General features: G+C 53.2%; 1 protein-coding gene across 3 annotated transcripts in view; it reads left to right on the top strand.

The window, feature by feature from the left end:
• CHCHD6 (coiled-coil-helix-coiled-coil-helix domain containing 6) overlaps positions 1-24,328 on the top strand; it is a 236,273-nt gene that overhangs the window by 14,773 nt on the left and 197,172 nt on the right. For all 3 annotated transcript variants that reach the window (XM_016189914.2, XM_060180275.1, XM_060180274.1), the window contains exons 2-4: positions 14,288-14,408; positions 20,579-20,630; positions 23,386-23,518. In XM_016189914.2, coding sequence (XP_016045400.1) covers positions 14,288-14,408; positions 20,579-20,630; positions 23,386-23,518 — 306 coding nt within the window. The remainder of the gene's footprint in view (positions 1-14,287; positions 14,409-20,578; positions 20,631-23,385; positions 23,519-24,328) is intronic.

Consider the following 24,328-nt stretch of genomic DNA (forward strand, 5'->3'; position numbering starts at 1 on the left):
CAGGAAAGATATCACAGCCCTCAAGCTTCTTCCTTTGTATCGGGGGCTGGACTCAAACCTGAGTCACATGACAAAGCAGGTACACTGTCCAGCAGAGCTATGTTGCTGGCCCTAAAAGGTTGTTTTTCACTTTTAAACTGTTTCTGGCAAACGATAGAAAACACAGTCAGGCTTGGTAGATAGCATAGTGGTTTTGCAAGGAGACTGTCATGCCTGATGCTCCAAAGTCCCAGGTTCTCTGCACCAGCATAAACCAAAACTGAGTAGTACTCTGATTAAAAAAAAAAAAAAAAGAAAACACGGTTAGTTCCAAAGGCGGCATATCAAGAAATGTTCCTTTCCCCTGAGTTTCTTTTTATTTATTTATATTTTTTTCCCTCCAGGGTTATTGCTGGGGCTCGGTGCCTGCACCATGAATCCACTGCTCCTGGAGGCTTTTTTTTTCTTCCCCATTTTGTTGCCCTTGTTGTTCTATCACTGTTTTGGTTATTATTATTATTATTATTATTATTATTATTGATGTCGTTGTTGGATAGGACAGAGAGAAATGGAGAGAGGAGGGGAAGACAGAGAGGGGGAGAGAAAGACAGACACCTGCAGACCTGCTTCACCGCCTGTGAGGTGACCCCCCTGCAGGTGGGGAGCTGGGGGCTCAAACCGGGGTCCTCACTCTGGTCCTTGCTCTTTGCACCTGCTGTGCTACCGCCCGGCCCCCTCCCCTGGAGTTTCATCAGCTTGCTCCCGGGAGCATTCCTGGGGTCAGCTTCTTGGCAGGTGGTGGTTGAAAAGTTAGAGCTGAGCCTGTCTCTCCCAGCCTCACCTGCTTCCCGTTGCCTCGAAGCTAAGGCTGATTCCTGGGCCTGACTCACAAGGCTCTCCTTGTATTGGGGCATCCCCACCCCAACATCATTTCGTTATGAGACATTATGAGAGACAGGACAGTGCTTTGCTTCGGCATATGCAGTGCTGGGGATTGAACCTGGGACCTAATGCACACTAGTCCTTTCCGCTGCGTGCTGGGCCACCTTCTTGGTTTTCCCTCCCCCTCTGGTAGGGAGGATACTCTGGTCCAGCTGCTCACCTCCTGCAGGACTCCCCCTTCTCTCAGTTCCCTCCATACTCAGGGGCACTGCAGCTGTCGGTTCTGAAGGGAGCCTTCCCTTTTGTTACCCCTCCCTCCCCATGGTCACAGCCCTGGCTCCTGGAGCCCGTGCCCCGGTCCCCATGCTGACTGCTCTGGACAGACACCAGAGAGCCTGTCTCTCTCTCCCCGCCTCGCTGTCCTGGAGCGGGAGCCATGTCTCTCCGTCTCTGACCCCTGAGCCAGGCGCGAGCTGGAGAGGTGCCTGCTGGGAAGAATTTTAAGCTGTAGTCTTGGTTTCTTTCCCTGAAACCACAAGTCCAGAAGCTTTGTCGTCACTGCTGATTTGAATTTGTTGCCGACATTTAAGAGCCAGAGATATCTCAGCCTGACAGAACACAGGACTTTGGAGCTCGAGGTGGGCTCTCAAGCCCAAGGCCCCAAGGTTCCCTTCCTGGCACATCCACATGTCAGAGCTGAGCAGTGGTCTGCTGGTCTCTCTGCAGAACAAATCAGAAACTCTGTATTTTTAAATTAGAGGTGTAGAAAATTTGTATTTCGAAACAAGGTTGAAAGCCTGGACCCTGGAGACACTGGTAGAGTCACAGGCTGCCTGTCCTCTTTCTGGGTGTGTGCTCCCCCCACTGCCTTGCTGTGTGCTTAGTCTTAGGGTGTTATCATCGGCCCGTGGACCTCTGAGCTTGCAGTGCTGCTGGAGGAGGTCTCTGGGGCTGTGGTTCTGGCTCCCTGGGTCCAGTGAGCCACGTCACCACAGCAGCAGCCCCAGGCAAGGACAGGCCACTTGCCCAGCCCTGTGAGGGGTTGGGATGTCCTGGTACTAGGCATCTGATGGACCCAGACTCAACACAAGCTCTTCCTTCTGTCAGCTCACCAGGGCTCACCCCAGCCGGAAGACCTGTGTTTTGTCTCGTGGCACCGGTGGGCCCAGGGGCCTCGGTCACGGCCGTTGCTGCACCTCAGCTTAGGCGGCTGTGTCTGCACGATGCCCACCTGCATCCTTCCACAGGGCTGGAGACGTGCTCCTGCCCATCCGGGAGCTGAGGCCATGAGCTCATTTGTGGAACGTGAACCTGTTGTCTTGTCAGTGCAGAGACGATACTGCTGCCACCACAGGGCTCCAGTGGTACCTGGATGAATAGCACTGAAGGCTGAAAAAGTCCTCATTTTATTTCTCTCTCTCTCTCTCTCTCTCTCTTTCTATTTTATTTGATAGGACAGAGAGGGGTTGGAAGGGGAGGGGGAAGTGGGTAGGGCAGTAGCGCAGCAGGTTAAGCACACGTGTCGCAAAGCGCAGGGACCGGCATAAGGATCCCGGTTCTAGCCCCCAGCTCCCCACCTGCAGGGGAGTCGCTTCACAGGCGGTGAAGCAGGTCTGCAGGTGTCTGTCTTTCTCTCCCCTCTCTCTCTCTGTCTTCCCCTCCTCTCTCCATTTCTCTCTGTCCTATCCAGCAACGACGACATCAATAACAACAATAATAACTACAACAACAATAAAAAGTAAGGGTAACAAAGGGGGAAATAAATAAATAAAAAGAAGAAAAGAAAAAAGGGGGGGGAGACAGGGAGAGAGAAAGAGAGGCACCTGCAGACCTGCTCCACCACTCGTGAAGTGTCTCCGCTGCAGGTGGGGCAGAAGCCCTCGCTTCCGTATCGAGCCTGTGCTCATTGAAGCAGGCTGTTGGATGAGCGCCTGTGGGGGTCCCCCCATAACATGCTCTGCGGGGTGGGGCGGTTTGCCATGTGACTGCAAGTGTTTTCATGGATTCGTCCTCTGCCAGAGAGCTTGCTTCTCAGCCCCTTCCTGCCTGTGCCTGTGCCTGTGCGAGTTTCACTTCTCTGCGCCCGGGGTTTGCTCTGTCCTCCTCTGCCCTTCCAGTCTCAGCTAGAAGCACCACAGCTCTAGCCCACCTTCTGTGACTCCCACATGGCACAGCTGGAAACTCGAACCCGGGTCTTTGTGCCCGGTACGGTGCTACTCCACTGCTGAATTATCTTCAACCCAGGGCCCAGGTTCAGCTCAGAGTCTTGGCCCAGGCGTCAGGACTTGCTGCGATCCTTGGTGAGCCGTCACAGCTCCTTGAGCTCCACCTTTCAGGGCTTGGGGACCTGAGTCCTGGTCTGAGTGACCTGTGAGTCGGACCTTGTCTTTCCCGGCAGCTGCTCTGGGCTTGACTGCCCCCTTCTGGCCTGTGGGGACACTGCAGCCTCCCCAGCCTGCCCCTGGACACTGGGTGCCAGGAATTCCCTCTCTGCCCTCTCTCCCCAGATGCCACCTTTTCCAGCTCCCTGTGCCACCTGTGGATCTGTGTGTGGAGCAGGGCTACTGGCTGGACTTCCAACACAGTCTCCCTCACACAGCAGGTCTTGGCTCTGCGGTGCCACCCCTCTCCCTTCTCCCCTCTCCCTCTCTTCTTCCTTCCTTCCCTCGAGCCAGACTTGGCCCTCGCTTTCCTCTCCCCTCATCTCTTTCTTTAGTATCTCCTCCACACCCTGAAAAATACATCTGTTTTTTAAACCCCAGCTATTCACGATCCCCCCCCCCCCAGCCTCTCAGCTCTCTCCAAGCCTGCAGCCACACTTGTCCCCACTGACAGCGTCAGTGCTGCTCCCCGAGTGACTTCCCTGTGCCTCCCTGGCAATGCCAGGCCTTAAGTCCGTCCCTTCCCCTGGTGTCTTCTGCGTCTTCCCTCCGCTCACTCCTGCACGGTGCCACGGCTCGACCCTCTTGGTCCCGGCTTGCTCTTGTGTGGCCGTCTGGACCCTGCCTGTTTTGTATGCAGTGCGGGGCTTGAACCAGAGGTCTCATGATGCTGACCCACCTCCCAGGCCCAGTTTTCATTCTCTGAACCCTCCCTCCCCCTGATTCATTTATTTGTTAATGAGAGAGAATTTGAGCATCACTCTGGGACATGCGATGCTGGGGATTGAACTTGGTACCCTGGGCTCTTGGGCTCTCACGCCCAATTCTTTAGCCCCTGTGCCAGCTCCTCGACCACTTGCCGTATTTTTATGTGCAGAGGGAGACCGAAGCACTGCTTCACAGGCCCTGGAGTGTCCCCCAGTTACATCTTGGGTGCTATCTATGGTGCTCCCATGGGGTGCCAGGAGGGATCGAACCCAGGGCCTTAGAGATGGGAGCTATAGCACTAAGTGGCACATCATGGGCAGCCCTTGATAGCCTTTTTGACTTCAGCCCCCTTCCTGCTCTGCCCGACTCTTCTATGTGATGAGAAAATCCTGACCAAGTCCCTGGTGAGAAGCCACATGCAGCTCCCAGCGGACCACAGAACAGGCCTGGCCTTCTGCTTCGATTCTCCAGGCCCTAGAGCAGAACCCAGTCCTGCCCTCCTGCTTGTTCACTTCGTGGACCCGTCCAGATAGTAGACTTCTCAGAGCTGCCTCCCTTCTGTGCCTTGACCCTCTCGGGAGCGCCCCTCTCCTCCCACCCTTCCCTGCAGGCCTCCCTTCCTGCCCAGCTCTGGCTGTCTCCCTTTCAGCCGCCGTGGTGGCTGAGCGTCTCACGTGGCTGTTGAGTGACTTGTGTTGTCTGTTCCTGCCGCCCACCCCCAGCTGACCCTACGTTCTCTGAGTGTGAAACGCCCAGCTGGTATATCTCATCTTCACACACTGCATCATTGCGTTAGTACACCACTGTGGGCCGGGGCCTCAGTCAGTATATCGTGTTTTTTTTTTTTTTTACTGGATAAAACAGAGAGAAAGGAGAAAGAGGAGGGCAAGATAGAGAAGGGGAGAGAAAGGCAGAATCTGAAAACATGCTTCACCTCTTGTGAAGCGACCCCCTCCCTGCAGGTGGGGAGCCGGGGGCTTGAACCGGGATCCTTGTGCATCGTAATATGTGTGCTTACCCCAGTATGCTGTTACCTGGCCCCCTAATCGATATCTGCGTAAAGATTTATTTATATTTTCAGAGAGATTGAGAGAGTGTGCGAGAGAGCTTGAGCTTAGTAGGCTGCTCAGTTCTGTCTTAGAGTCATGCTGACTGGGTATTGAACTCGGAACCTCTGAGACCTCAGGCACGCAAGTCTGGTTCCTCACCGCTAGAATATTCCCCTGGCTGCTCGACAAAGATATATATTAAAGATTTACTTATGGGAGAGAGGGAGAGAGAAAAGGAGGAGAGAGAGGAGCAACAGCAGCAGCAGAAGAGCAGAGAAGAGGGGAGAGAGAGCCAGGATCCCTCTCACTGTAGCAGACGCAGTGCCTGAGCTGGAACTCAGGGTCTCATGCTGGAGAGCACAGTAGTTATCCGTAGGCCCCCTTAGGCCACGCCGGTACTGTGTAGCAGTTATCTGAGCTTCTCTTGTCCTGGGCCCATTTCAGGCCTGGAAGGCACATCGGGAGCCATAGCAGGTACCTGCTCCACGGGAGCTTGTATTCCGGCGGGGGTGGCCATGCAGATGTGAAGCGGTTGCTGTGTCAGGTGGGCCCCAGGTGCTGTGGAGAAGGCTGAAACAGAGGAGGGGCAGGGCCAGTGGCGACAGCGTCCCAGCGCAGTGCTGGAACTGCCTGCCCTTGTGGCTCAGCCTCCCTGGGACTCCCCCGCTGTGCCCTGGCTTCTCTTAGCCACCACAGCCCCTCTGCTGTTCATTCTTTATTGCCGTTGGTGGTGTTGCCTTATTTATTGAACAGCGACAGAGAGAAACTGAATGGCAAGCGGAGACAGAGTGGGAGAAATAGACACCTGCAACACAGTGTCACTGTTCATGAAGCTCCCCCTCCGCAGGTGGGGACCAGGGACTTGAACCGGGTCCTTGCTCATTGAACAGGTGCATCTACTAGGTGCACCACCTCCCGGCTCCTGCCTTTCATTCTTCAGGCTTGGTTTCAACTAGAACGTGAGCTTGAAGTGGCAGAGGCAGTGAGTGCTGAGTCCATTGGACCGGGCGTGGTGGCAGTGGTGGCGGCAGGGTGTCACCAGCGTAGTTACTCTGACTCTGGCCTCCCTTCCCGCGAGAGAGTGAGAGGCCAGAGCTCTGCCCCGGCCTGTGTGGTTCCTGGGACAGCACTCTGGTCTCAGGCCTGCCGCCTCTCGGCTGTCCCCCTGCGTTTCTTCACAGCACCCCCTCCTCCCTTAGCCTTTAGTTGTGGGACAGCCACACACATGGCTGACAGGCCCCAGTGGCTTAATCAAACACTATGAGCCTCCATCTGGGAACTCACCTCTGCACTCGAGGCAGATTTAGCTTCTGGGTCCTGCCGTCCCCACACCCCCCACGGGTGTGTGAGGTGGCCCTTGAGGCCTGGCTTCTGCTCGTGACAATCCTGAGGCAAGGACTGGGGGCTGGAGGCAGAGGAGAGGCCCCGTCTTGGGCTCCATGTTGTCACTGGAGACTTGCAGAGCCACGGGCAGGCGTGCCTCCCCTGTGACCGGGGAGGGTCCCTCTCCTTGTTCCTCCAGGGGAAGCCGGTCCAGGCTTGCGTCACTTCACGTAAATGAATCTGAATCCGCCCAGTTTGGTCAGAACAGGGAAGAGGCCTGCTTGAGGTTCCCAAGCCACCTAGAGCACTTGAGAACAGTCCTTCGCTGATGGATTATCGTGGCAAGTGTTAACTATCATTACTGTTACTGACATGCTGATATAATTCCACACCCCAGCTTGTGCCTGGTATGGGTTAGAGCCAATATTTGTACAGTGCTTTGCAGCTTCCCATTAAGACTCACGTTGGCTGTTTACTCTGTGCCAGCTGCTTCCTGTACATGGCTCCATGTCACGCTCATGAGAGCCTAGCCGCCTGGACCGTTAATTACTTCCATCTCTCAGATGAAGAGACTCAAAGGTAACGATCTCTTGTCCAAGGTCAATGGCTAGTAAAGAGCTGGGACTCAAACCCAGGTCTGTGTGACCCTGAGGTGCTTACAGCCTGAGCTCTGTACTGGCAACCAGTCCAGCCTGAGGGGACCATGTTTTATTTGTGAGGGATACTCAGCTCAGAGAAGCTGAAGAACTGGGTCCAGTCCTACCCCAGGGCATAAGCAGAGTCTGATTTTCCTGCACTTACTGTGCTGGGTTTGGCCCTCCACCCCCTGATCCCACAGGCCCGTCCAGCCAGCTCTGAGAGCTCGGTGGCAAGAGGGTCCCTGGCCCTCCAGTGCCCAGACCCATCTATCTCGAGAGGCCTCTGTTCTGGTTCCCTTGGTGCGGGGAGCACTGCCCAGATGGTGTTTATTCTCACACGATTCCTGTGTGTGTATGTATATTTGTTGATTAAAAATATTGCTTGTCGTCTTTTGTAGCAACATTAAAAAATATTACAAATCTCCCACTGCCGACAGGGAGGCTGCCAATGTTTTCCTTAACCCCTTGAGCACCGAGGAGCACAGTATGGTGGCTACCGCCCCCCCACCCCCCCCCACCCCCCAGCTGGGGCTAGGAGGTGGACACCCGTGGCTTACTCCCGTGGATCCGTGTGGCATCCCTGGCCCTCAAGTCAGACGTGGGGGCTGGCCTCAGCCCATACTTGCGCCTTTTCCTGCCTCTCTGGCCTGATCATCTGGCCCTCTTCTCCTCCAGGCTCACGGACCTTCTGTCAGGCCCTTGGCCACGCCAGACTCCTTTCTTCTGGAAGATTCTACATACCCTTTCCTGCTTGTTATTGTCTCCTGGATCCTGAAATGTAAACGTGGCCAGGAACCATGGGGTCCGAGGCGGGAGACCCCTCTAGTGCCCTGCCCATTGTCCCCTGCAGCTGGCACACACCCTAGCCTGCAGGGTGGCATTTCCATTCTTTCCTGGCATTTACTGATAACACACTTGACCATTTCTGAAAGTGTGCCCTCAGCTTATAAGACTTTGCAGGTTGGGAGTCAGGCGGTAGTGCAGCGAGTTAAGTGCAGCGAGTTAAGTGCAGTGAGTTAAGTGCATGTGGCGCAAAGCACAAGGACCGGCATAAGGATCCCGGCTCAAGCCCCCGGCTCCCCACCTGCAGGGGAGTCGTTTCACATCCGGTGAAGCAGGTCTGCAGGTGTCTGTCTTTCTCTCCCCCTCTTTGTCTTCCCCTCCTCTCTCCATTTCTCTCTGTCCTATCCAACAACGACGACATCAGTAACAACAACAACAATAAAAACAGCAAGGGCAACAAAAGGGAAATAAAGAAACATAAAAAAAATAATAATAAAAAAAGACTTTGCAGGTCTCAGCAGGGCAGCTCCACCCCGCCCCTTGCTGACACCCTCTTCCCCTGTCCCCTGCGGGAGCACGTATCTGTCTCAGAGTCTCAACAGTTGATTTTGTCGCCCTGCCGGCTTTGGCTATTCATAGTCCGCAAATGAGCGAAGCCGGCTGGGAACCGTCTCTTCGTTTTCTGCCTTGGCTCACTTAGCACCGCCACCTCAAGTCCTCTCCAGAACGGGCAGCACCTGAGAACAGACTTGGCCTTTTCTGACGCGCGAGCAGTGCCCTGCTGCACTCGTCTGACGCCGTCTTCTGCCCACGGAGTTCTAGCTCGGTTGTGTGCCTTGGTGATTCACTTCACTTGTTAGTTTTTTTTATTTTTTTAGCTGGTATTTTTTTTTTTTTTTTTTTAGGTTTCCCCTTTTTTTTTCTTTTTCAAATATTTATTTATTTATTCCCTTTTGTTGCCCTTGTTATTTTATTGTTGTAGTTATTATTGATGTCGTTGTTGTTAGATAGGGCAGAGAGAAATAGAGAGAGGAGGGGAAGACAGAGAAGGGGAGAGAAAGACAGACACCTGCAGACCTGCTTCACCGCCTGTGAAGCAACTCCCCTGCAGGTGGGGAGCCGGGGGCTCGAACCGGGATCCTTACAGCGGTCCTTGCGCTTTGCACCACGTGCGCTTAACCCTCTGCTCCACCGCCCGACCCCCGGCTCGTATGTTCTAACATCTCTGCCACAGATGCCGCAGAAAGGTGGGCAGTTGGTCTCATTAGTGTTTTCGGCCTTTTCTGAGGCTGTATGCAAACCGGAGTGGGACTGGCGATTGCTGGCGGTGCCCCAGGAGGGTGGGGTGGGCTGCTGTGCGGGGTTGTTTGCTTACTTGCTGATGACCCCCCAACCCCCGCGCAGTCTAGGTGACAGCCGGGACCCTGCTTCTTGCAGTGCTGTTCCTTCCACACACTGCCTCTGGGCAGCTGCTGCCACGTGACAGACGCTGATGGGCACACACGTGGTGAAGGCCCGGGCTCACAGTTACGGCGCCCACGGCCAGGCTGCCTCCTCTGGTCACCACGTGGCAGCTCTCCTAGGGCCTCCTCGCCATGAATGCATGCCGCGTGCCAGCACCTGGTCTTGTCCATCTCCGGGCCGGTGTCCTCCTCCTTCATACACACCACACCTGTCACCGGTGCCCCGCCCCAACCCACATGGACTCGCGGGCCCACATCCTGTGCCCCCAGTCTCTCAGGACAGGTGCACCTCACAGCGTCTGAGCAGGGGTGGGGGCTAGAGAGCAGGTGCCTCCTGGTATTCTGGTGAATCCTTGCAGCCAGCTCTCCTCCCAGCCACCGGGCCCTGGCTCGTGACGCTTCTCCTCTCATGGCCAATTTCAAGGAAGCTTCTGAAAAGAAAAAAAAAATTATGAGTCCACTCTGAGTAGCTGGTTCCAGCACACCCAGACCTTCTGTCCATCCAGCGTGCTCACTTCCGGGTCCTCGCCTGCCTCAGTCTTGCTGGGGCCTTGAACCCAGCTGGGGCTGCCGCCTTCTCCATCCGCTCAGCCGACCTGAATGGGAGACAGGCGGCCCAGCTGGCTCTCTGCCTCTCCCTGGCATTGCAGGTGTTGACTCATCAAGAAAGAGCAGACCAGTGAACCCCAAGGCACTTTCCCTTCAAGCTGGGTTCTTATCTCAGAATAGTCTCTTCCTGATCTCTTCCCTGTCATTTTCTCTCGCGTTCTGCTGCTGACTTGAGATGGGTCTCTCTCTCTCTGTTTGTGACTCTCTGCCCTCCTTTGCTCCCACCACAGAGGCGGCCCCAGACCGAGCTTCCATTCTCTCTTGCAGCACCCTGTCCACTCTCAACAGCTTGAGGATTTGCCTTCCAGGAACCCGCTCAGGTGCCCCGCTGGCTCTGAGCTCTGAGCAGTGTCACCACGAGTGCTGGAGCCCTGCTGCCCAGCTTGGAGGTTTCTCTCTGGGCACCTCTCCCCACGTCCACCTCCACGGCCCACGCCTTCCAGCATGGCTTGAGGCTGCAGGCCCACTGGCCTCTTACTGTCTGTCTCTTTGTCCCCTGTCCCCCACCCGAACCATGCAAGACTCACTGCCCACGGCCCTCTCAGCTCACTGCAGCTTCTCTCTCATCGAAATCTCAGTCCTGTCCTCCCAGGGACCCACACAGGCGGCCTTCCTTGGGATGCCTTGCAGTTTCTGGGGTACTCATATTTACCTTTGTTTTTCTCTGTGTAACAGCCGTGGTGAGGTACGATTCACTTGCTATACTGTTCATCCATTTCAAGCATGTAAATCCAGTGATTTTTTTTTTTAATTTCATTTTTTTTATTTTTCTTTTCTTAAAAAATCTTTTAAAAATTATCTTTATTTATTGGATAGAGGCATCCAGAAATCGAGAGGGAAGGGGATGACAGAGAGGGAGATAGAAAGAAACTTTTAGCCCTGCTTCACCGCTTGTGAAGCTTTCCCCCTGCAGGCGGGGGCCAGGGGCTTGAACCTGGGTCCTTGAGCACTGTAATGTGTGCGCTTAACCAGGTGTGTCACCACCTGGCCCTGTGATTTTTTTTTTTAGAAAAATATTTATAAATAAGTAGCATCATTGCAGTCAGTTTAAGGTCATTTCTAACTTTGTCTGTCTCTCCCTGGAGGCTCTTGTTCTAGAGTCAAACCCCAAGCCCACCACGAATCTGCTTATTTGCCAGTTGGTCATTTGCAGATCTTCTCTGAACAGATATCCATTTGGGGACTGGGCAGTGGCATACTCAGTCGAGCACACACGTTACCATGCACAAGACTCTGGTTCTCACCAGTGGGGGAGGGAAGGTGCTCTGGAAATGGTGGAGCCGTGTTTGTTGAAGGCGTCTTTTGCTCATTGTCTCCAGCTCCTTCTTCCCTCTCAGTTTCTCTCTGTGTCTATCAAAACAAACAGTACTAGAAAAAAAAAGGAAAAAAAAAACAAACCAAAAACAATGCCTACCAGGAGCAGAGGGTTCATTGTGCAGGCACCCAAGCCCCATCAAAAAACATGGTGGCAATAAAATCAGCCAATCAGTCAATCAATCAGTCAATCAATCAATCCTTGCCTTTCTGTTTGCCACCAGGGTTTCATTGATGGTAAAGTGTCTCCTCCACCAGGTGATCAATTTTTCTTCTCCTTCTCAGCCCATTTATTTTTAAGTTTTTTAAAAGCTTATTCTTTAAATTTTTAAATTATCTTTATTTACTTATTGGATAAGACATCCAGGAATAAAGAGGGAAAGGGGTGATAGAGAGGGAGAGAGACAGAGAGACACCTGCAGCACTGCTTCACCTCTCACAAAGCTTTCTCCCTGCAGGTGGGGGTCAGGGGGTTGAACCTCGGTCCGTGTGCATTGTAACATGTGCGCTCAACCAAGTGCACCACCATGCAGCCCCCCAAACTTACTCTTTTAAAAAACATTTTAGTTATTTATTTTATAGGACAGAGAGACATTGAGAGGGAAGGGGGAGACAGAGAGGGAGAAAGACAGCACTGCAGCACTGCTTCACAGTTCGCAAAGCTTTCCCCCTGCAGGCGGGGACTGGGGCCTTGAACGTAACGTGTGTTCAGCATGGTGGGCTACTGCCCAGCCCCTACCCATTCAAAAAAAATTTTTTTGTTATATTTATTTGTTGGATAGAGACAGTCAGAAATGGAGAAGTTTTGGGGGAGATAGGGAGAGAGGCAGAGAGACACCTACAGCTCTGTTTCATCATTTGCAAAGTTTTCTCCCTGCAGGTAGGGACTGGGGGCTTGAACCCAGGTCCTTGTGTATTGTAGCATGTGCTCTCAACCAGGTGCACCAGAGCCTGGTGCCCTGCCTCCGTTTTTTAATTGGGTTGATTTTCTTTGTGTTTTTGAGCTGAGGACACTCTATTTGAGATGTGTGTCCTGTCTTGTAAGATTGTCCTTGTTCTCTCTCATGTCGTGGGCTGCATTTCATTGGCTTAGTCCTTTAGTGCATAAGACTTTCATCTTGATGAAGTCCACTCTCTGCTCTTTTTTTAAAAAAATACTTATTCCCTTTTGTTGCCCTTGTTGTTTTATTGTTGTAGTTATTATTATTGTTATTGATGTCATCGTTGTTGGATAGGACAGAGAGAAATGGAGAGAGGAGGGCAAGACAGAGAGGGGGAGAGAAAGACAGACACCTGCAGGCCTGCTTTACCGCTTGTGAAGCAACTCCTCTGCAGGTGGGGAGCCGGGGGCTTGAACTGGGATCCTTATGCCGGTCCTTGTGCTTTGCGCCATGTGCGCTTAACCCACTGTGCTACCACCTGACACCCGCTCTTTTTTTTTGGATAGCTTGTGCTAAGGACATACAGACCTACCCTCTATTTTATTCCAAGAGTTTTGTGGTTTTAGCTTTTACATTCAAGTTTCTGACCTATCTTGAGTTGTGTTTTGTGTGCAGTGTGAGCTGGGCATCCAGCTTCATTCCTTGGTGTGTAGGAGTCCAGGTCATTCCAGCACCGTTTGCTGAAGAGTCTGTTCTTTCCCTAGTGACTTGTTTAGCAAATTTGTTGAAAATCAGTTCTTCATAGCGATATAGGTTCATTTCTGAATTCTCACTTACCTCCCACTGATCTAATGCTTGGGCTTCTCGTGTCCTGTTATCATTAATTAGCTGTTTGATGTGAACTTATCTTGACTGCTAGAGGGACTCAGCCATTACTATAATGTTTAATTGCAAAAGAAATGTTCATGGAGAGAAATGAAACCACAGATGTGCCAGAAATGAAAGTCTGGTTACAGCTGTTCCACAGTGATTTGCAGGAATCAACTCCGCTTTTCACAGGCAGTCTTAGAGGTTTTTACCTGCAAACACACACACGTGTGTGTGTGTGTGTGTGTGTGTGTGTGTGTGTGTGCACAAACATGACAGCTTCCGTGCCTGCCCCCGTGGAGGCATGTTGATACTGAGCCATGTTTGCAAGTGTGCATTTTATAGCTGTGTCTGTGTCACCAAACTGGGAGACACACAGCATCCTCCAGCTTCCTCAGCTTAGCGGTCCCCCCCATATGCCTGTCCAGCCGCTGGGTACCTGCCTTGTCTCATTCTGGTGCTTCTGTAATATTTCCAGAGGGCGGCACCAGCCTTTCTCTAATCAGCTCCTTACTGATGCATATTTGTGTTGTCTCCTCTCTCTCTCTCTCTCTCTCTCTCTCTCTCTCTCATGCTGCTGGGGCATGTGGGAGCACTTTTCTCCGCTGGGTACTCCAAGTGGGGTTGCTGAGCGTGGCTTTTTGTCTCAGCGTCATTTCTAACATCTCCCCCTCAGCTGTGCTTTATGAGGCCTTGCACATATTAGGCACTTAATAAATATTTACTGAAGTGAACTCGTAAGGGCTTTTATGCTGGATTTATCCCTCGCTTGCTATTTCATTTCAGTAAACGGTTTTATGACACCCGGATGCCTATTTCACTTCCTCTGAAATGAATGAAGGCTTTGGTTAGCCAGTCCTCATTAGGGAGAACTAAGGTGAAACGAGTCACAGAGTGCTACGGCCGTCTAGTTTATGGGTGGCTGGGGGCGGGAGGTGGTTTACACAGGTGAGTGAGAGGTAACTCTAGGCCTTTCGGATGAGGCAGGTGAGACGGGAGGCACGTCCTTCAGTGCCACATGTGTGCGTAATCACGCAACGGCCGAGGAAGGAGGTGTGTGTGACCTCACCTGAGTGCTGTCAAGGGGCAGCTCACGGAGAGGGGGCACTGAGGTGTCCCTTGAGGGAAGGGTGGAGTCTGGACAGGCGCAGAGGTGTTGGTGGGCAGTGTGGGGGTGGCGGCAGGTCTCAGCAGAGGAGCACCTGAGGAATTTGGAGGAGGTGCGTTCAGGTCCCACTGAGCGTGGCTTGTGTGAGGGAGCGGCAGGGCCTTGCTCCCCACATCCTAGAGCCCACGTGGGGCAAGCCCTGACCTAGTAGTGTTAGTGAATCTGGACCATGTGTGTGAAGGGGGGCTTCACATCTGGACGACTCCAGCATATAACTTCCCCTCCCTCAATTCTTCCCGCAGCTGTCTGAAAACGTGGTGGACCGCATGAAGGATCCCTGCCAGCCTTCTAGGGCAGGGCAGCCTCTGCCTCCTCCTGTTCCTCCGCTGTCTACACCCGGCACCTGTGAAGGTCCAGAGAAAGGTATGCTGGGGACAATGGATCCATGGCGAGCAGGAGAGTGGGGCAGGAGGGTGCTTTCAGACACAGCTCTCGCCTGCTTCAGTGTGTGTGTGTGTGTGTGTGTGAGTGTGTGTGAGTGTGTGTGTGTGTGTGTGTGTGTGTGTTGGGAGGGGGGGGTGCGAGCCGCTCCTCTCTGGGAAGCATTTCCCCGGGGAGCCTGCTCCCCGCACGTAACCCAGGCTGCCCTGTGTGTGACAGCAGCAGGGTTCAGTCCGAGCATCTGTGATTGGGGCCAGACCATTTTCCCACATTCTTCTATTTCTTCTAGATAGCAAAGAATGAGGCCACAGGGCTTGCTCTTGACAGTTCAGCTACGGCGTTTAAGGCTCCCTGAAAGAAACATTGCCTTTGTGTCTGAAATAGTCCAAAGAAAGAGAGGGTTCTGTGCACTGGGCCTGGTGGGGAGGGTACACATCAGCGACTACTGTCTACCTCATCCACTCTAGCCCAGCCTCCAAGCCACTAGTTCCTGGCCTGGCCCCCTGGTGACCCCCCCCTTCCCCGCTTTTGGAAGGGATCAGCCACCCCGCACCAGAGGTGTCTGCTTCCCACACCCACACCAGGTTGGAAGCCGACCTGTCCCCTGCTCTGCTGTGACCATAAGAGAAATGGAAAAAGAACTATTTTCTCCTCTAGGAACAAAGAAGTTTAAGAAAGGTGAATGTTTGGCTGGGGAGATAGCCTAGTAGTTATGTAGAAAGACTATTACGCTGGTAGCACCAGAAGTTCCAGGTTCAAACCCCGGCACTACCAGAAGACAGAGTTTAGCAGAGCTATGGTAAACTAACTCTCTCTTTCTCTCACTCCCTCTCTCTGTAGGATCAGGGTTTCAGCCCATTCCCCACCTGCAGGGAGGACATTTCACGAATGGTGAAGCAGTGTTGCACATGTCTATGTATCTCCCTCTCTCCCCCCAATCTATTCCTATCTCTCTATTCAAAATAAAATATTAAAGCAAAAAAAAAAAAAAGAAAGGGAAACGTAAGGTGCAGAAATGTTAAGATATTACAGAGAAACAAGTTCACAGGGAGTCGAGTAAGGAGCAGCAGTACGACACTCTGGGCCTCTGCTGTCAGCCTAGAACTCGATAGGCATTTTCAGTTGGCTGGAGGTACCCATCCACTGTGGATGTGGATTGTGCAGGACAAGCTCTGTCCTGCAGAGGGTGGCCAATCATCTCGTCGGGAGCCTGTACCCGGCAGTCAGGCTGGGAACTCGGGGGATGGGGCACAGTGTGGAAGATGCAGCTCTGCTTTCACATGTTGATGCCACACAGAAGCAAGTCCAAGGTCCACGGCAGTGAAGAGGAGAGAGGCTCCAAGGGGAGATGGCTTTGAATTGGGTTAGCAAGGGGGAGCGGTGCTAGGTGGATGGTCTTTTTGTGGTGAACAGCAGAGCGAGCACAGGTTCAGAGGTGAGGCACAGCCCCACCTGTTTGGGGACCTGGTAGTGAAAGGGAACGGGGGTGTTCAGGGGGCAGATTTTTTTTTTTTTAAAGATTTATTTGTTAGTGGAAGAAAGAGAGATGGAGAAAGAATCAGAGCACCACTCTGGCACGTGCAATGCCAAGAATTGAACTCAAGACCTCATGCTGGAGAATTCAATACCTTATCCACTGTGCCATGTTCCAGGCCATCAGGGGCCAGATTATGGTCCCTCTGCAGTGACCAGAGAGCCACAGCTTTGTCCTCATGGCCAGGGGCTACAGTAGCCAGGCCCCCTAACACTTCTACCTGGTTGTCATCTGTCTCCCGGTTCCCTGAGCATCAGAACAAAACAGCACTTGGACCTGTCTCCCCAGGCCGTGCGTGAGGCCCCTGAAATCCACACAAGTCCTTGACTAGCCTTTCCAACACTCCCCAACTCCCCCGCCGTCTGCAGCCAATTGATGAGAGGCTGTGCACGCCCAGTCACTAATAACCTGGGGTGAATGGGGCAGGAGGAGCAGCTGAGAACCTAGCAGAGACGGCCCCGAATATACTGTGCACATACCAGTCTCGGCTCCAGAAGACAAAAGAAGCATTTGTTTCTGGTGTCGTAAGTTTCAGCAGTTTCAAAAAGCAAGAATGGTGGTCCATTTGTCATTTGGTTTCAGTTCTAACAGAGTGTTTTGCTGTTTAAAGAGTGTGAGTTTTGAGTGTCTGAACACTGAAGAATAGTCAGCATAAACGGGCTGTCTTGAAGTTGACTAATTTTAAGATATTTTTAAAATCAGCATTTGCTTTTTTTTTTTTTTTTTGTAGTGATAGAATAAAGTTAGAAAAAGAAGTTAAAATTAATTTCTTCTGCCACACCGTAACCCAAAGTAAATGTCAGAGGAGACAAAAGATTTCAAAATGTAGATAGAACCTTCACAGGTAGAACTTTTCAAACATCAGTTACAGAAACTTTAAATTAAGAAACATGCAGGCTCAGGAGATGGTCTGGGAGACGGCTCACCCGGTAAAGCACAGGCCTTGCTGTGTGGGAGGTTCTGGGTTCAAGCCCTGGCACCACACGGGAGCACCATGGCCAGCACTGGGCGAACTCCATGGGTCAGTGCTGTGATGGCGTCTCTCCGCTCTGTCTCCCTCTTTACATTTTAATTAATTAATTAATTAACTAAGACAGAGAAACTGAGAGGGAGGGGGAGGGAAGGAGAGAGAGAAACAGAGAGACAGAGAGAGAGAGAGAGAGAGGGAGACCTACAGTTCTGCTTCGCCTGCTGTGAAGCTTTCCCCCTGCAGGTGGGGACAGGGGTGGGGGTGGTGGGCTTGAACCCAGTCCCTGTGCACCGTAACAAGCGCACTCAACCAGGCGTGCCACCGCCTGCCTCCCTTTCCTCTCACCCTCCTCAAAAACTAAAGAAATGAAACACTGGGCTGCTGAGGCCACTCAGCGGTCACTTGCTTTTGCGACAGGGCAGAGGGGGGTGTGACAAAGAGAAGAACAGTGGGAAATGTGACTGTAAATGATGTCAGAGAAAGTAAACGATGAGTAATGAACTCTAGAAACGCAGTGGTTGCCCCTAGCCCCCAGGGGTACACCCCAGGACCCCCAGTGGATGCCGTTCACCATGGTGGCATCAAACCCTAGTCAGACTGTGCTTACCGTCACGCAGAAGCCTGGGTCACAGCTTAGCCTAGGAAGCAGATGCAGCAGGCAGTCAAGAACTAACCGAGGAGAATGATGGCGACTTGCTCTTTCTCTGTCAGAATATCTTAATATCTTATTGGGGGCTGCACTGGGTGGGGTACCCTCAGTTGAATGTGCACATTACCCTGCACAAGGACCCAGGGCCAAGTCTCTGCTCCCCACCTGCAGGGGACAAGCGTCACACGTAATGAAGCTGTCTCTCTCCCTCTCTATCTTCCCATCACCTCTCAGTTCCTCTCTGACATATATCTTTTCGCAGCTAATATTTTCAGTCCATAGGTGCCTGTGGGTGACCGAGACCCCAGATGGGGGTGTGTTACTGTAAGACATGACAGAGCCTTAGGGGTCTTCCTCTAAAAAATGGTCTCAATAGGAGATATGTACCAGGGGCCGGGTGGTGGTGCCTCCAGTAGTGCACACTTACTACAGTGCCAAGGACCTGGGTTCAAGCCCCTGGTCCCCGCCTGCAGGGGAGGAGTTTCATGTATGGTGAAACAGTGCCGCAGGCCTCTCTCTCTCACTTCCTCTCCCTCTCAATTTCCCTCTCAATTTTCCCTCTCAATTTCTCTCTAAAAAATAAGTGAAATATTAAAAAAAATTTTTTTATTTTTAAATTTTTATTATTTACTTTCCCTTTTGTTGCCCTTGTTTTATTGTTGTTGTGGTTATTATTGCTGTTGTTGATGTCATTATTGTTGGATAGGACAGAGAGAAATGGAGAGAGGAGGGGAAGACAGAGGGGGAGAGAAAGACAGACACCTGCAGACCTGCTTCACCGCCTGTGAAGGGACTCCCCTGCAGGTGGGGAGCCGGGGGCTTGAACCGGGATCCTTAACGCTGGTCCTTGCGCTTTGTGCCACCTGCGCTTAACCCGCTGTGCCACTGCCCGACCCTCAGTAAGTGCACTATTTTAAAAGAGAAAACATGCACACATGGTTGTGAACACGTGACGAGCTCCTCGACTTGTTGAGTACTCAGAGCAACGCGCGTCACTGAGCGCTGCCGGGGTGTCATGGTTCTCTGTGAAGCTGTGGGAAGTGGAGAAGTAAAACGGGGAGGATGTCTGAATAAAACCCAGGAGCGCCGCGCAGGTGAGAGCCTGGCACTCAGCCAGGAAAGGAGCTTACAGGGGCACCCGCCCAGCTGGCTGGGGGCAGGTTATGCCCCTCATCCTGGAAGAGACGAGCTAAGAGGAATCAAAGGCCGCTGACTTTGGGAGGTGCCTTGTGAAGGGTGGAGGCCTCTGAGAGGTCCCGCACATGGAGGCACAAGTCCTCATCGTCCTCCCACAGCTCATTTCTCCCAGGGCTTTCTGGCTGGTCCGAATGCCTGCTTCTCGAGACACCTCTGATGGAGCCATGGGACAGAGAGAGCCCAGGCCACAGCTCCATCTCCAACTCCAGCTGAAAGATGACCAGGAAGAAGAAGGGCTGGAAGGAAGGGCAGCATTCCCCCCTCCCCCATTAGCAGTGGATGTGGGAGACAAGTCACTGCACTTGCTCAGGGATCTTTAAGTTCATGAGCCTCTAAAGGTAGATATCTCTTTCTTTTTGAGAAAGACAGAAATTGAGAGGGAAGGGGGAGAGAGGGAGAGAGCGATACACCTGCAGCACTGCTTCACCACTCGTGAAGCTTCCCCAATGCAGGTGGGGGTTGGGGACTTGAACCCAAGTCCTTGCGTATGAGGGTGTGTGCCCTGAAGGGGGAGCCACTGTAACAGCTTATAGAGCCCTGTCAGGGTAGGGCTGACGCGGCTTATAGAGCCCTGTCAGGGTAGGGCTGACGCGGCTTATAGAGCCCTGTCAGGGTAGGGCTGACGCGGCTTATAGAGCCCTGTCAGGGTAGGGCTGACGCGGCTTATAGAGCCCTGTCAGGGTAGGACTGATGTGGCTTGACTGCTCAAGCCAACTCTGCGAGGGTTTGTGCTTTGCTCCGTGTATAGTCTGTGTTGGAGCCCAGTTCACATGGGAAGTGCGGGTGTCTCTTTTTCTCTTAAAGTTCTGTCTGTCTGTCTATCAGGATGGGAGAGCATGAGAAAGAAGCAGAACATTTTTTGGCATGCCTGAGGACTCAAGGCTTTATCCACTGTATTACCTCCTGGCTGCTCCCTTTCTCTCTCTGTCTCTGTCTCTCTCTCTGAATAGCAGAAGGCAACCCAGAGCAGTGAAAATCACTGTGTGTGAGGCCCCAGCTCTGCAAAAGGAAATGAACAAGGATGTCACATTCTGGATTATAAATGTTAGAATGGGATGACTAGGGGGTCAGGCGGTAGCACAGCCGCTTAAGTGCACATGGTGTGGAGTGCCAGGACCATTGTAAAGATCCCGGTTCGAGCCCCCGGCTCCCCACCTGCAGGGGAGTCGCTTCACAGGCGCTGAAGCAGGTCTGCAGGTGTCTGTCTTTCTCTCCCCCTCTCTGTCTTCCCCTCCTCTCTCCATCTCTCTCTGTCCTATCCAACAATAATAAAAATCACAACAATGATATAACAAGGGCAACTAAAAGGAAAAGACAATAAGCTCCAGGAGCGGTGAATTCATGATGCAGGCACTGAGCCCCAGCAATAACCCTGGAGGCAGAGAAAGGGGGGGTGACAGGGCAAGGAAAAGATGCTTAAGGTGCATCCTCTTCCCTTCCTCTTGTCCACACCCAGGGCCTGACACTGCTTTACAGCAAGAACAGAGCAATGCTGCCCCCACCCTCAGACCCTCCATATCAGAGAGGTGACCTAGATTGCAGTGGCTGGAGAGCAAGCAGGGGTGGGCTTGGAGCTCTGCCTGCTGCCAGCCCACATAGGGCGCAGCCCGGGTCAGGGCAAGGGCCCAGGGAGGGGCCGCCATCCCTGTCCACACTGAAGGGACCAGCAGGGGCTCAGGCCGCGCCCCGAGTCCACTGTGAGAGCACGGTCTGGGGGGTACATCCTTAGCAGGTCACCTCCTGGGTGACCCTGGGCCTCCGTCGTCCCTGAGCACTGCTGATGCCTTTTCTCCTCTCTGCAGGCTCCTCGCCACCCAGGTCAGAGGCCTCGGGGACAGAGGATCTCCTCAAGAGGTGAGCGGGGCACCTTAGGCAGCCTGCTGACCCCGAGTCCAGGGGCCCCGGGCCTGGCTGGAGGAGGGTGAAGCGCGGGAGGGCTGTGGGGCGGCTGCATGCGGAATTCTTGAAAGTTCGCTTTCAGAATTGGATTTGTGATTAGCCCCACCTTTATTTTGATCAATCATTTTTTATTTTAAGAATTTTATTTATTTATTTATTTTGGATAGAGACAAAGAAATTGAGAAAGAAGGGGAGGGGAGGAGCCACCCTGCTTTATCACTCGTGAAGCTTTTCCCCTGCAGGTGGGGACCAGGAGCTTGAGCCGGGGTCTTGTGCGCTCAGCCACACGCACCATCCCCTGGTCTCAACCAATGAATTTAATATATATGTATATATAGTCTGCAGGGTTATTGCTGGGCTCAGTGCCTGCACTACGAATCCACTGCTCCTGGAGGCCATTTTTTCCCCTTTTCTGTAGCTATTATCATTATTGATGTCGTTGTTGTTGGATAGGACAGAAAGAAATGGAGAGAGGAGGGGAAGACAGAGAGGGGGAGAGAAAGACAGACACCTGCAGACCTGCTTCACCGCTTGTGAAGTGACGCCCCTGCAGGTGGGGAGCCGGGGGCTCGAACCGGGATCCTTACGCCGGTCCTTGCGCTTTGCGCCATGTGCGCTTAACCCTCTGCGCTACTGCCCAACTCCCGATGAATTTATTTTTAACCAGAGCACGGCTCATCTCTGACTTGTGGTGCTGGGGGTTGAATTCAATAGCTGGGAGTCTCAGGGACAAAAGCGTTGTGTAACACGGTGCAGAACTGGGCCCTCACACGTGCGATTTCATTGCCCCCTGCTGCTTTTTCAGTCAGACAGAGACACAGCAGACAGAGAGAGAGAAAGACAGAGAGCAGCAGGAACACCACAGCACCAGAGCTTCCTCCAGTGCCGTAGCACCTTCCCTGTGGTGCTTGGGTTTAGGGCTAGTGCCAGGTGCATGGTGGGACACATGACCTTGGCCTGCCCCAACTTTGAGGCTTGACTCTGGAGAAGCTGGGCCTCTTGCAGGAACATCTGTGTGTGCGTGCACTCACAGGACTGTTCTGGAGATGCCAAAAAGAGAGCCAGGCCTCCACATTGTAACAGTAGCTGCCTGGGGACGGACTCTAGGAGCTCCATGACACTCCCAGACAGGACACATACCCAGAGGCCTCCAAGCTTCCGAGCCAGGGCCTGCACCTCCTCCCCCGTGGATTGCTGGCTGCAGTCGCGGGAACCTGGACATCACTGCTTCTCTCTCCTTCCTCTCTTACTGGGTCATTGTCAGGTCCATGGGGCTAGTCTAGCGTGTCGGGGCACAGTGAGGCAGAGCCTTCAGTGAGTGCTGGTGGTGCTGAGCCCTGGGCTCCTTCAAACTCCCAGGAGGACACCGACCTCTCCGTGGCCACAGGACCTCGAGACTTAGCTCAGGGGGCAGTACCAGCCAGGGGCTCTCTCCCTCCAGCAGGTTGGCCATACTGGACTGTTCATGGTCATGGGCTAAGAAAAGTCTCAGGGGCCGGGCAGTTGTGCAGCGGGTTAAATACACATGGTGCCAAGTGCAGGGACCAGCGTAGGGTTCCTGGTTCAAGCCCCCAGCTCCCCACCTGCAGGGAGTTCACTTCATGAGCTGTAAAGCAGGTCTGCAGGTGTCTATCTTTCTCTCCCCCTCTCTCAATAATAATAACAACCACAAGGGTAACAACAAGGGCAATAAAATGGGAAAAATGGCCTCCAGGAGCAGTGGATTTGTAGTGCTGGCACCGAGCCCCAGCAACAGCCCTGGAGGCAAAAAAAAAAAAAAAAAAGTCTCAGAACTCTCCTTCCTGAATCCTAAGAGACCTCTGTACCAATGGCTAACCTAAATGTCTTCTGTTATCATACTTTAAAAAGGATTGTTCAGGGAATACATACATGCCAGTGGAAGAGTTAGGAAATAAACAAGCCCCAAACCCACAAAAATTGGTGGACTCATCATCTCAAGATAACCTGCAGTCAACATTCTGGATCATTCCTTTTAAGCTTCTTTCCCGAAGTGGAGGGTCATTTTCTCAAAGTCAAATGCTAACTCTATGCCTCGGCATTTTCCCTTAGTTTTGTAATTCCTTTCCATTGTTGCATCTGCCCTGTAAACAGTTTTGTTAAGGTGAAAAGTATTATTTCTTGGCCCCCACTCTTTACTTTTTTTAATTTAATTTTTTTTTAGACGTTTCAATGTTATTTGATAGGATGGAGAGAAATTGAGAGGGGAAGGGAGCTAGGGAGGGAGAGAGAAAGACAGACACCTGCAGCCCTGCTTAGCTACGTATGAAATTTCCTTCATGCAGGTGGGGACGGAGCTTGAACCCTGGGCCTTGTACATGGTAATGTTTGCACTGGGGACACATCCAGGATGAAAGTCACACACTCCAAACTAAGAGCTGTCACTATGGAAGGCTAGAGAGGTGGCAGAAGTGGCCTGCCCACTGTTTAAGGACTGGAGTCAGATGAGAGTCTGGGCGACTGTCACTGGGTCTGAGTCTTCACCCAGTGCTCAGGTCTCCTGTCCCTCACGGTCTTGTCCTGGCAGATGGATGCTGTACCTGACCTCTCTAGAGGGATGGGAGGAGAGGTTGACGGCAACCCCTGACTGACCTCAGAGTCCAGGGACCCGATCCTCGTCCCGGGTGCAGACCTCTCCTCGGCTCCCTTGTGCCGGTCGCGTGCCCGCATCTGCTTCTCTCCCCTGGCACAGGTATAAGCAGGAGCAGGCCACACTCCAGGACGAGCTGCTCCAGGTGGCGCAGCGGGAGCGCGAGGCAGCCAGGAAGCCCCCGCAGAGTGGGGAGGGCAGCCGTGGCCCGGAGCAGCGCAAGTCAGACCAGCTGGTGAGTGAGGGCGGCCCTTCCCAGGGGCCCGTCCCGTCTGGAGCCGGGTCCTCGGTTCTCCTCTGCGGACGCACTGCCTTTCTAGGCGCGAGGTGCCTGGGCTTCAGCCTCTGCAGGTGTCGGGCCTCCATAGCTGGGGCAGGCCCGTTGACTTCATCCTCGTGGTGGCGTGCGCACTGGTTGGGGTGAAGGGAGTCACCTGGGGGACTCGGGACCACGCACCAAACAAGGCAGAGGGCAGGGGTCAGGAGGTGGCTCACCCAGTAGAGTGCACACCTTGCCTAGATTTGAGCCACTGGCCGCCACGTGGGAGCACCTGCAGGAGCGTCACAGTGGTGCGGCGGTGTTATGGTGCCTCCTCTCTCTTCCCTCGCTCCCTTTCTTCCTCTCATCCTTTATCGCGGGGGGGGGGGGGGGGGAGAAAGGAGCGGTGGGATTGTGTAGGCCTGAAGTCGTAGAATAACCACGGTGGCAAACATGAAGGAGTCAGGGAGCCTGCGTGGAGACTGTGGCTCCTGCTTGCCAGCTCTGGCTGGCCTTCCGGCGTCTGGGAGTCGTGGTCGAGCATCGCCACCGCCCCACGCAGGACTGCCGAGGGCCCAGAGGCGAGGGTGACTGCTGGGGCTCGGTGAGGCCTGGCGGATGACAGCAGCAGTTCTCCTAGCGCGAGTTCTCTTATTCACACATGTAACTGGTGGCAGGTGACTAGCCAGGACTCTTGCTGCTGTAAGTGGAGGATTGATTTCACAGCACAAGGAGTCTACTAGAAGCTCCAGGGCTGGAAATGAGAGGCTCTGGGCATCCTCAGGA

The sequence above is a fragment of the Erinaceus europaeus genome, chromosome 21 (genome assembly GCF_950295315.1).
Source record: "Erinaceus europaeus chromosome 21, mEriEur2.1, whole genome shotgun sequence".
In the NCBI taxonomy this organism is placed as follows: Eukaryota; Metazoa; Chordata; class Mammalia; order Eulipotyphla; family Erinaceidae; genus Erinaceus; species Erinaceus europaeus.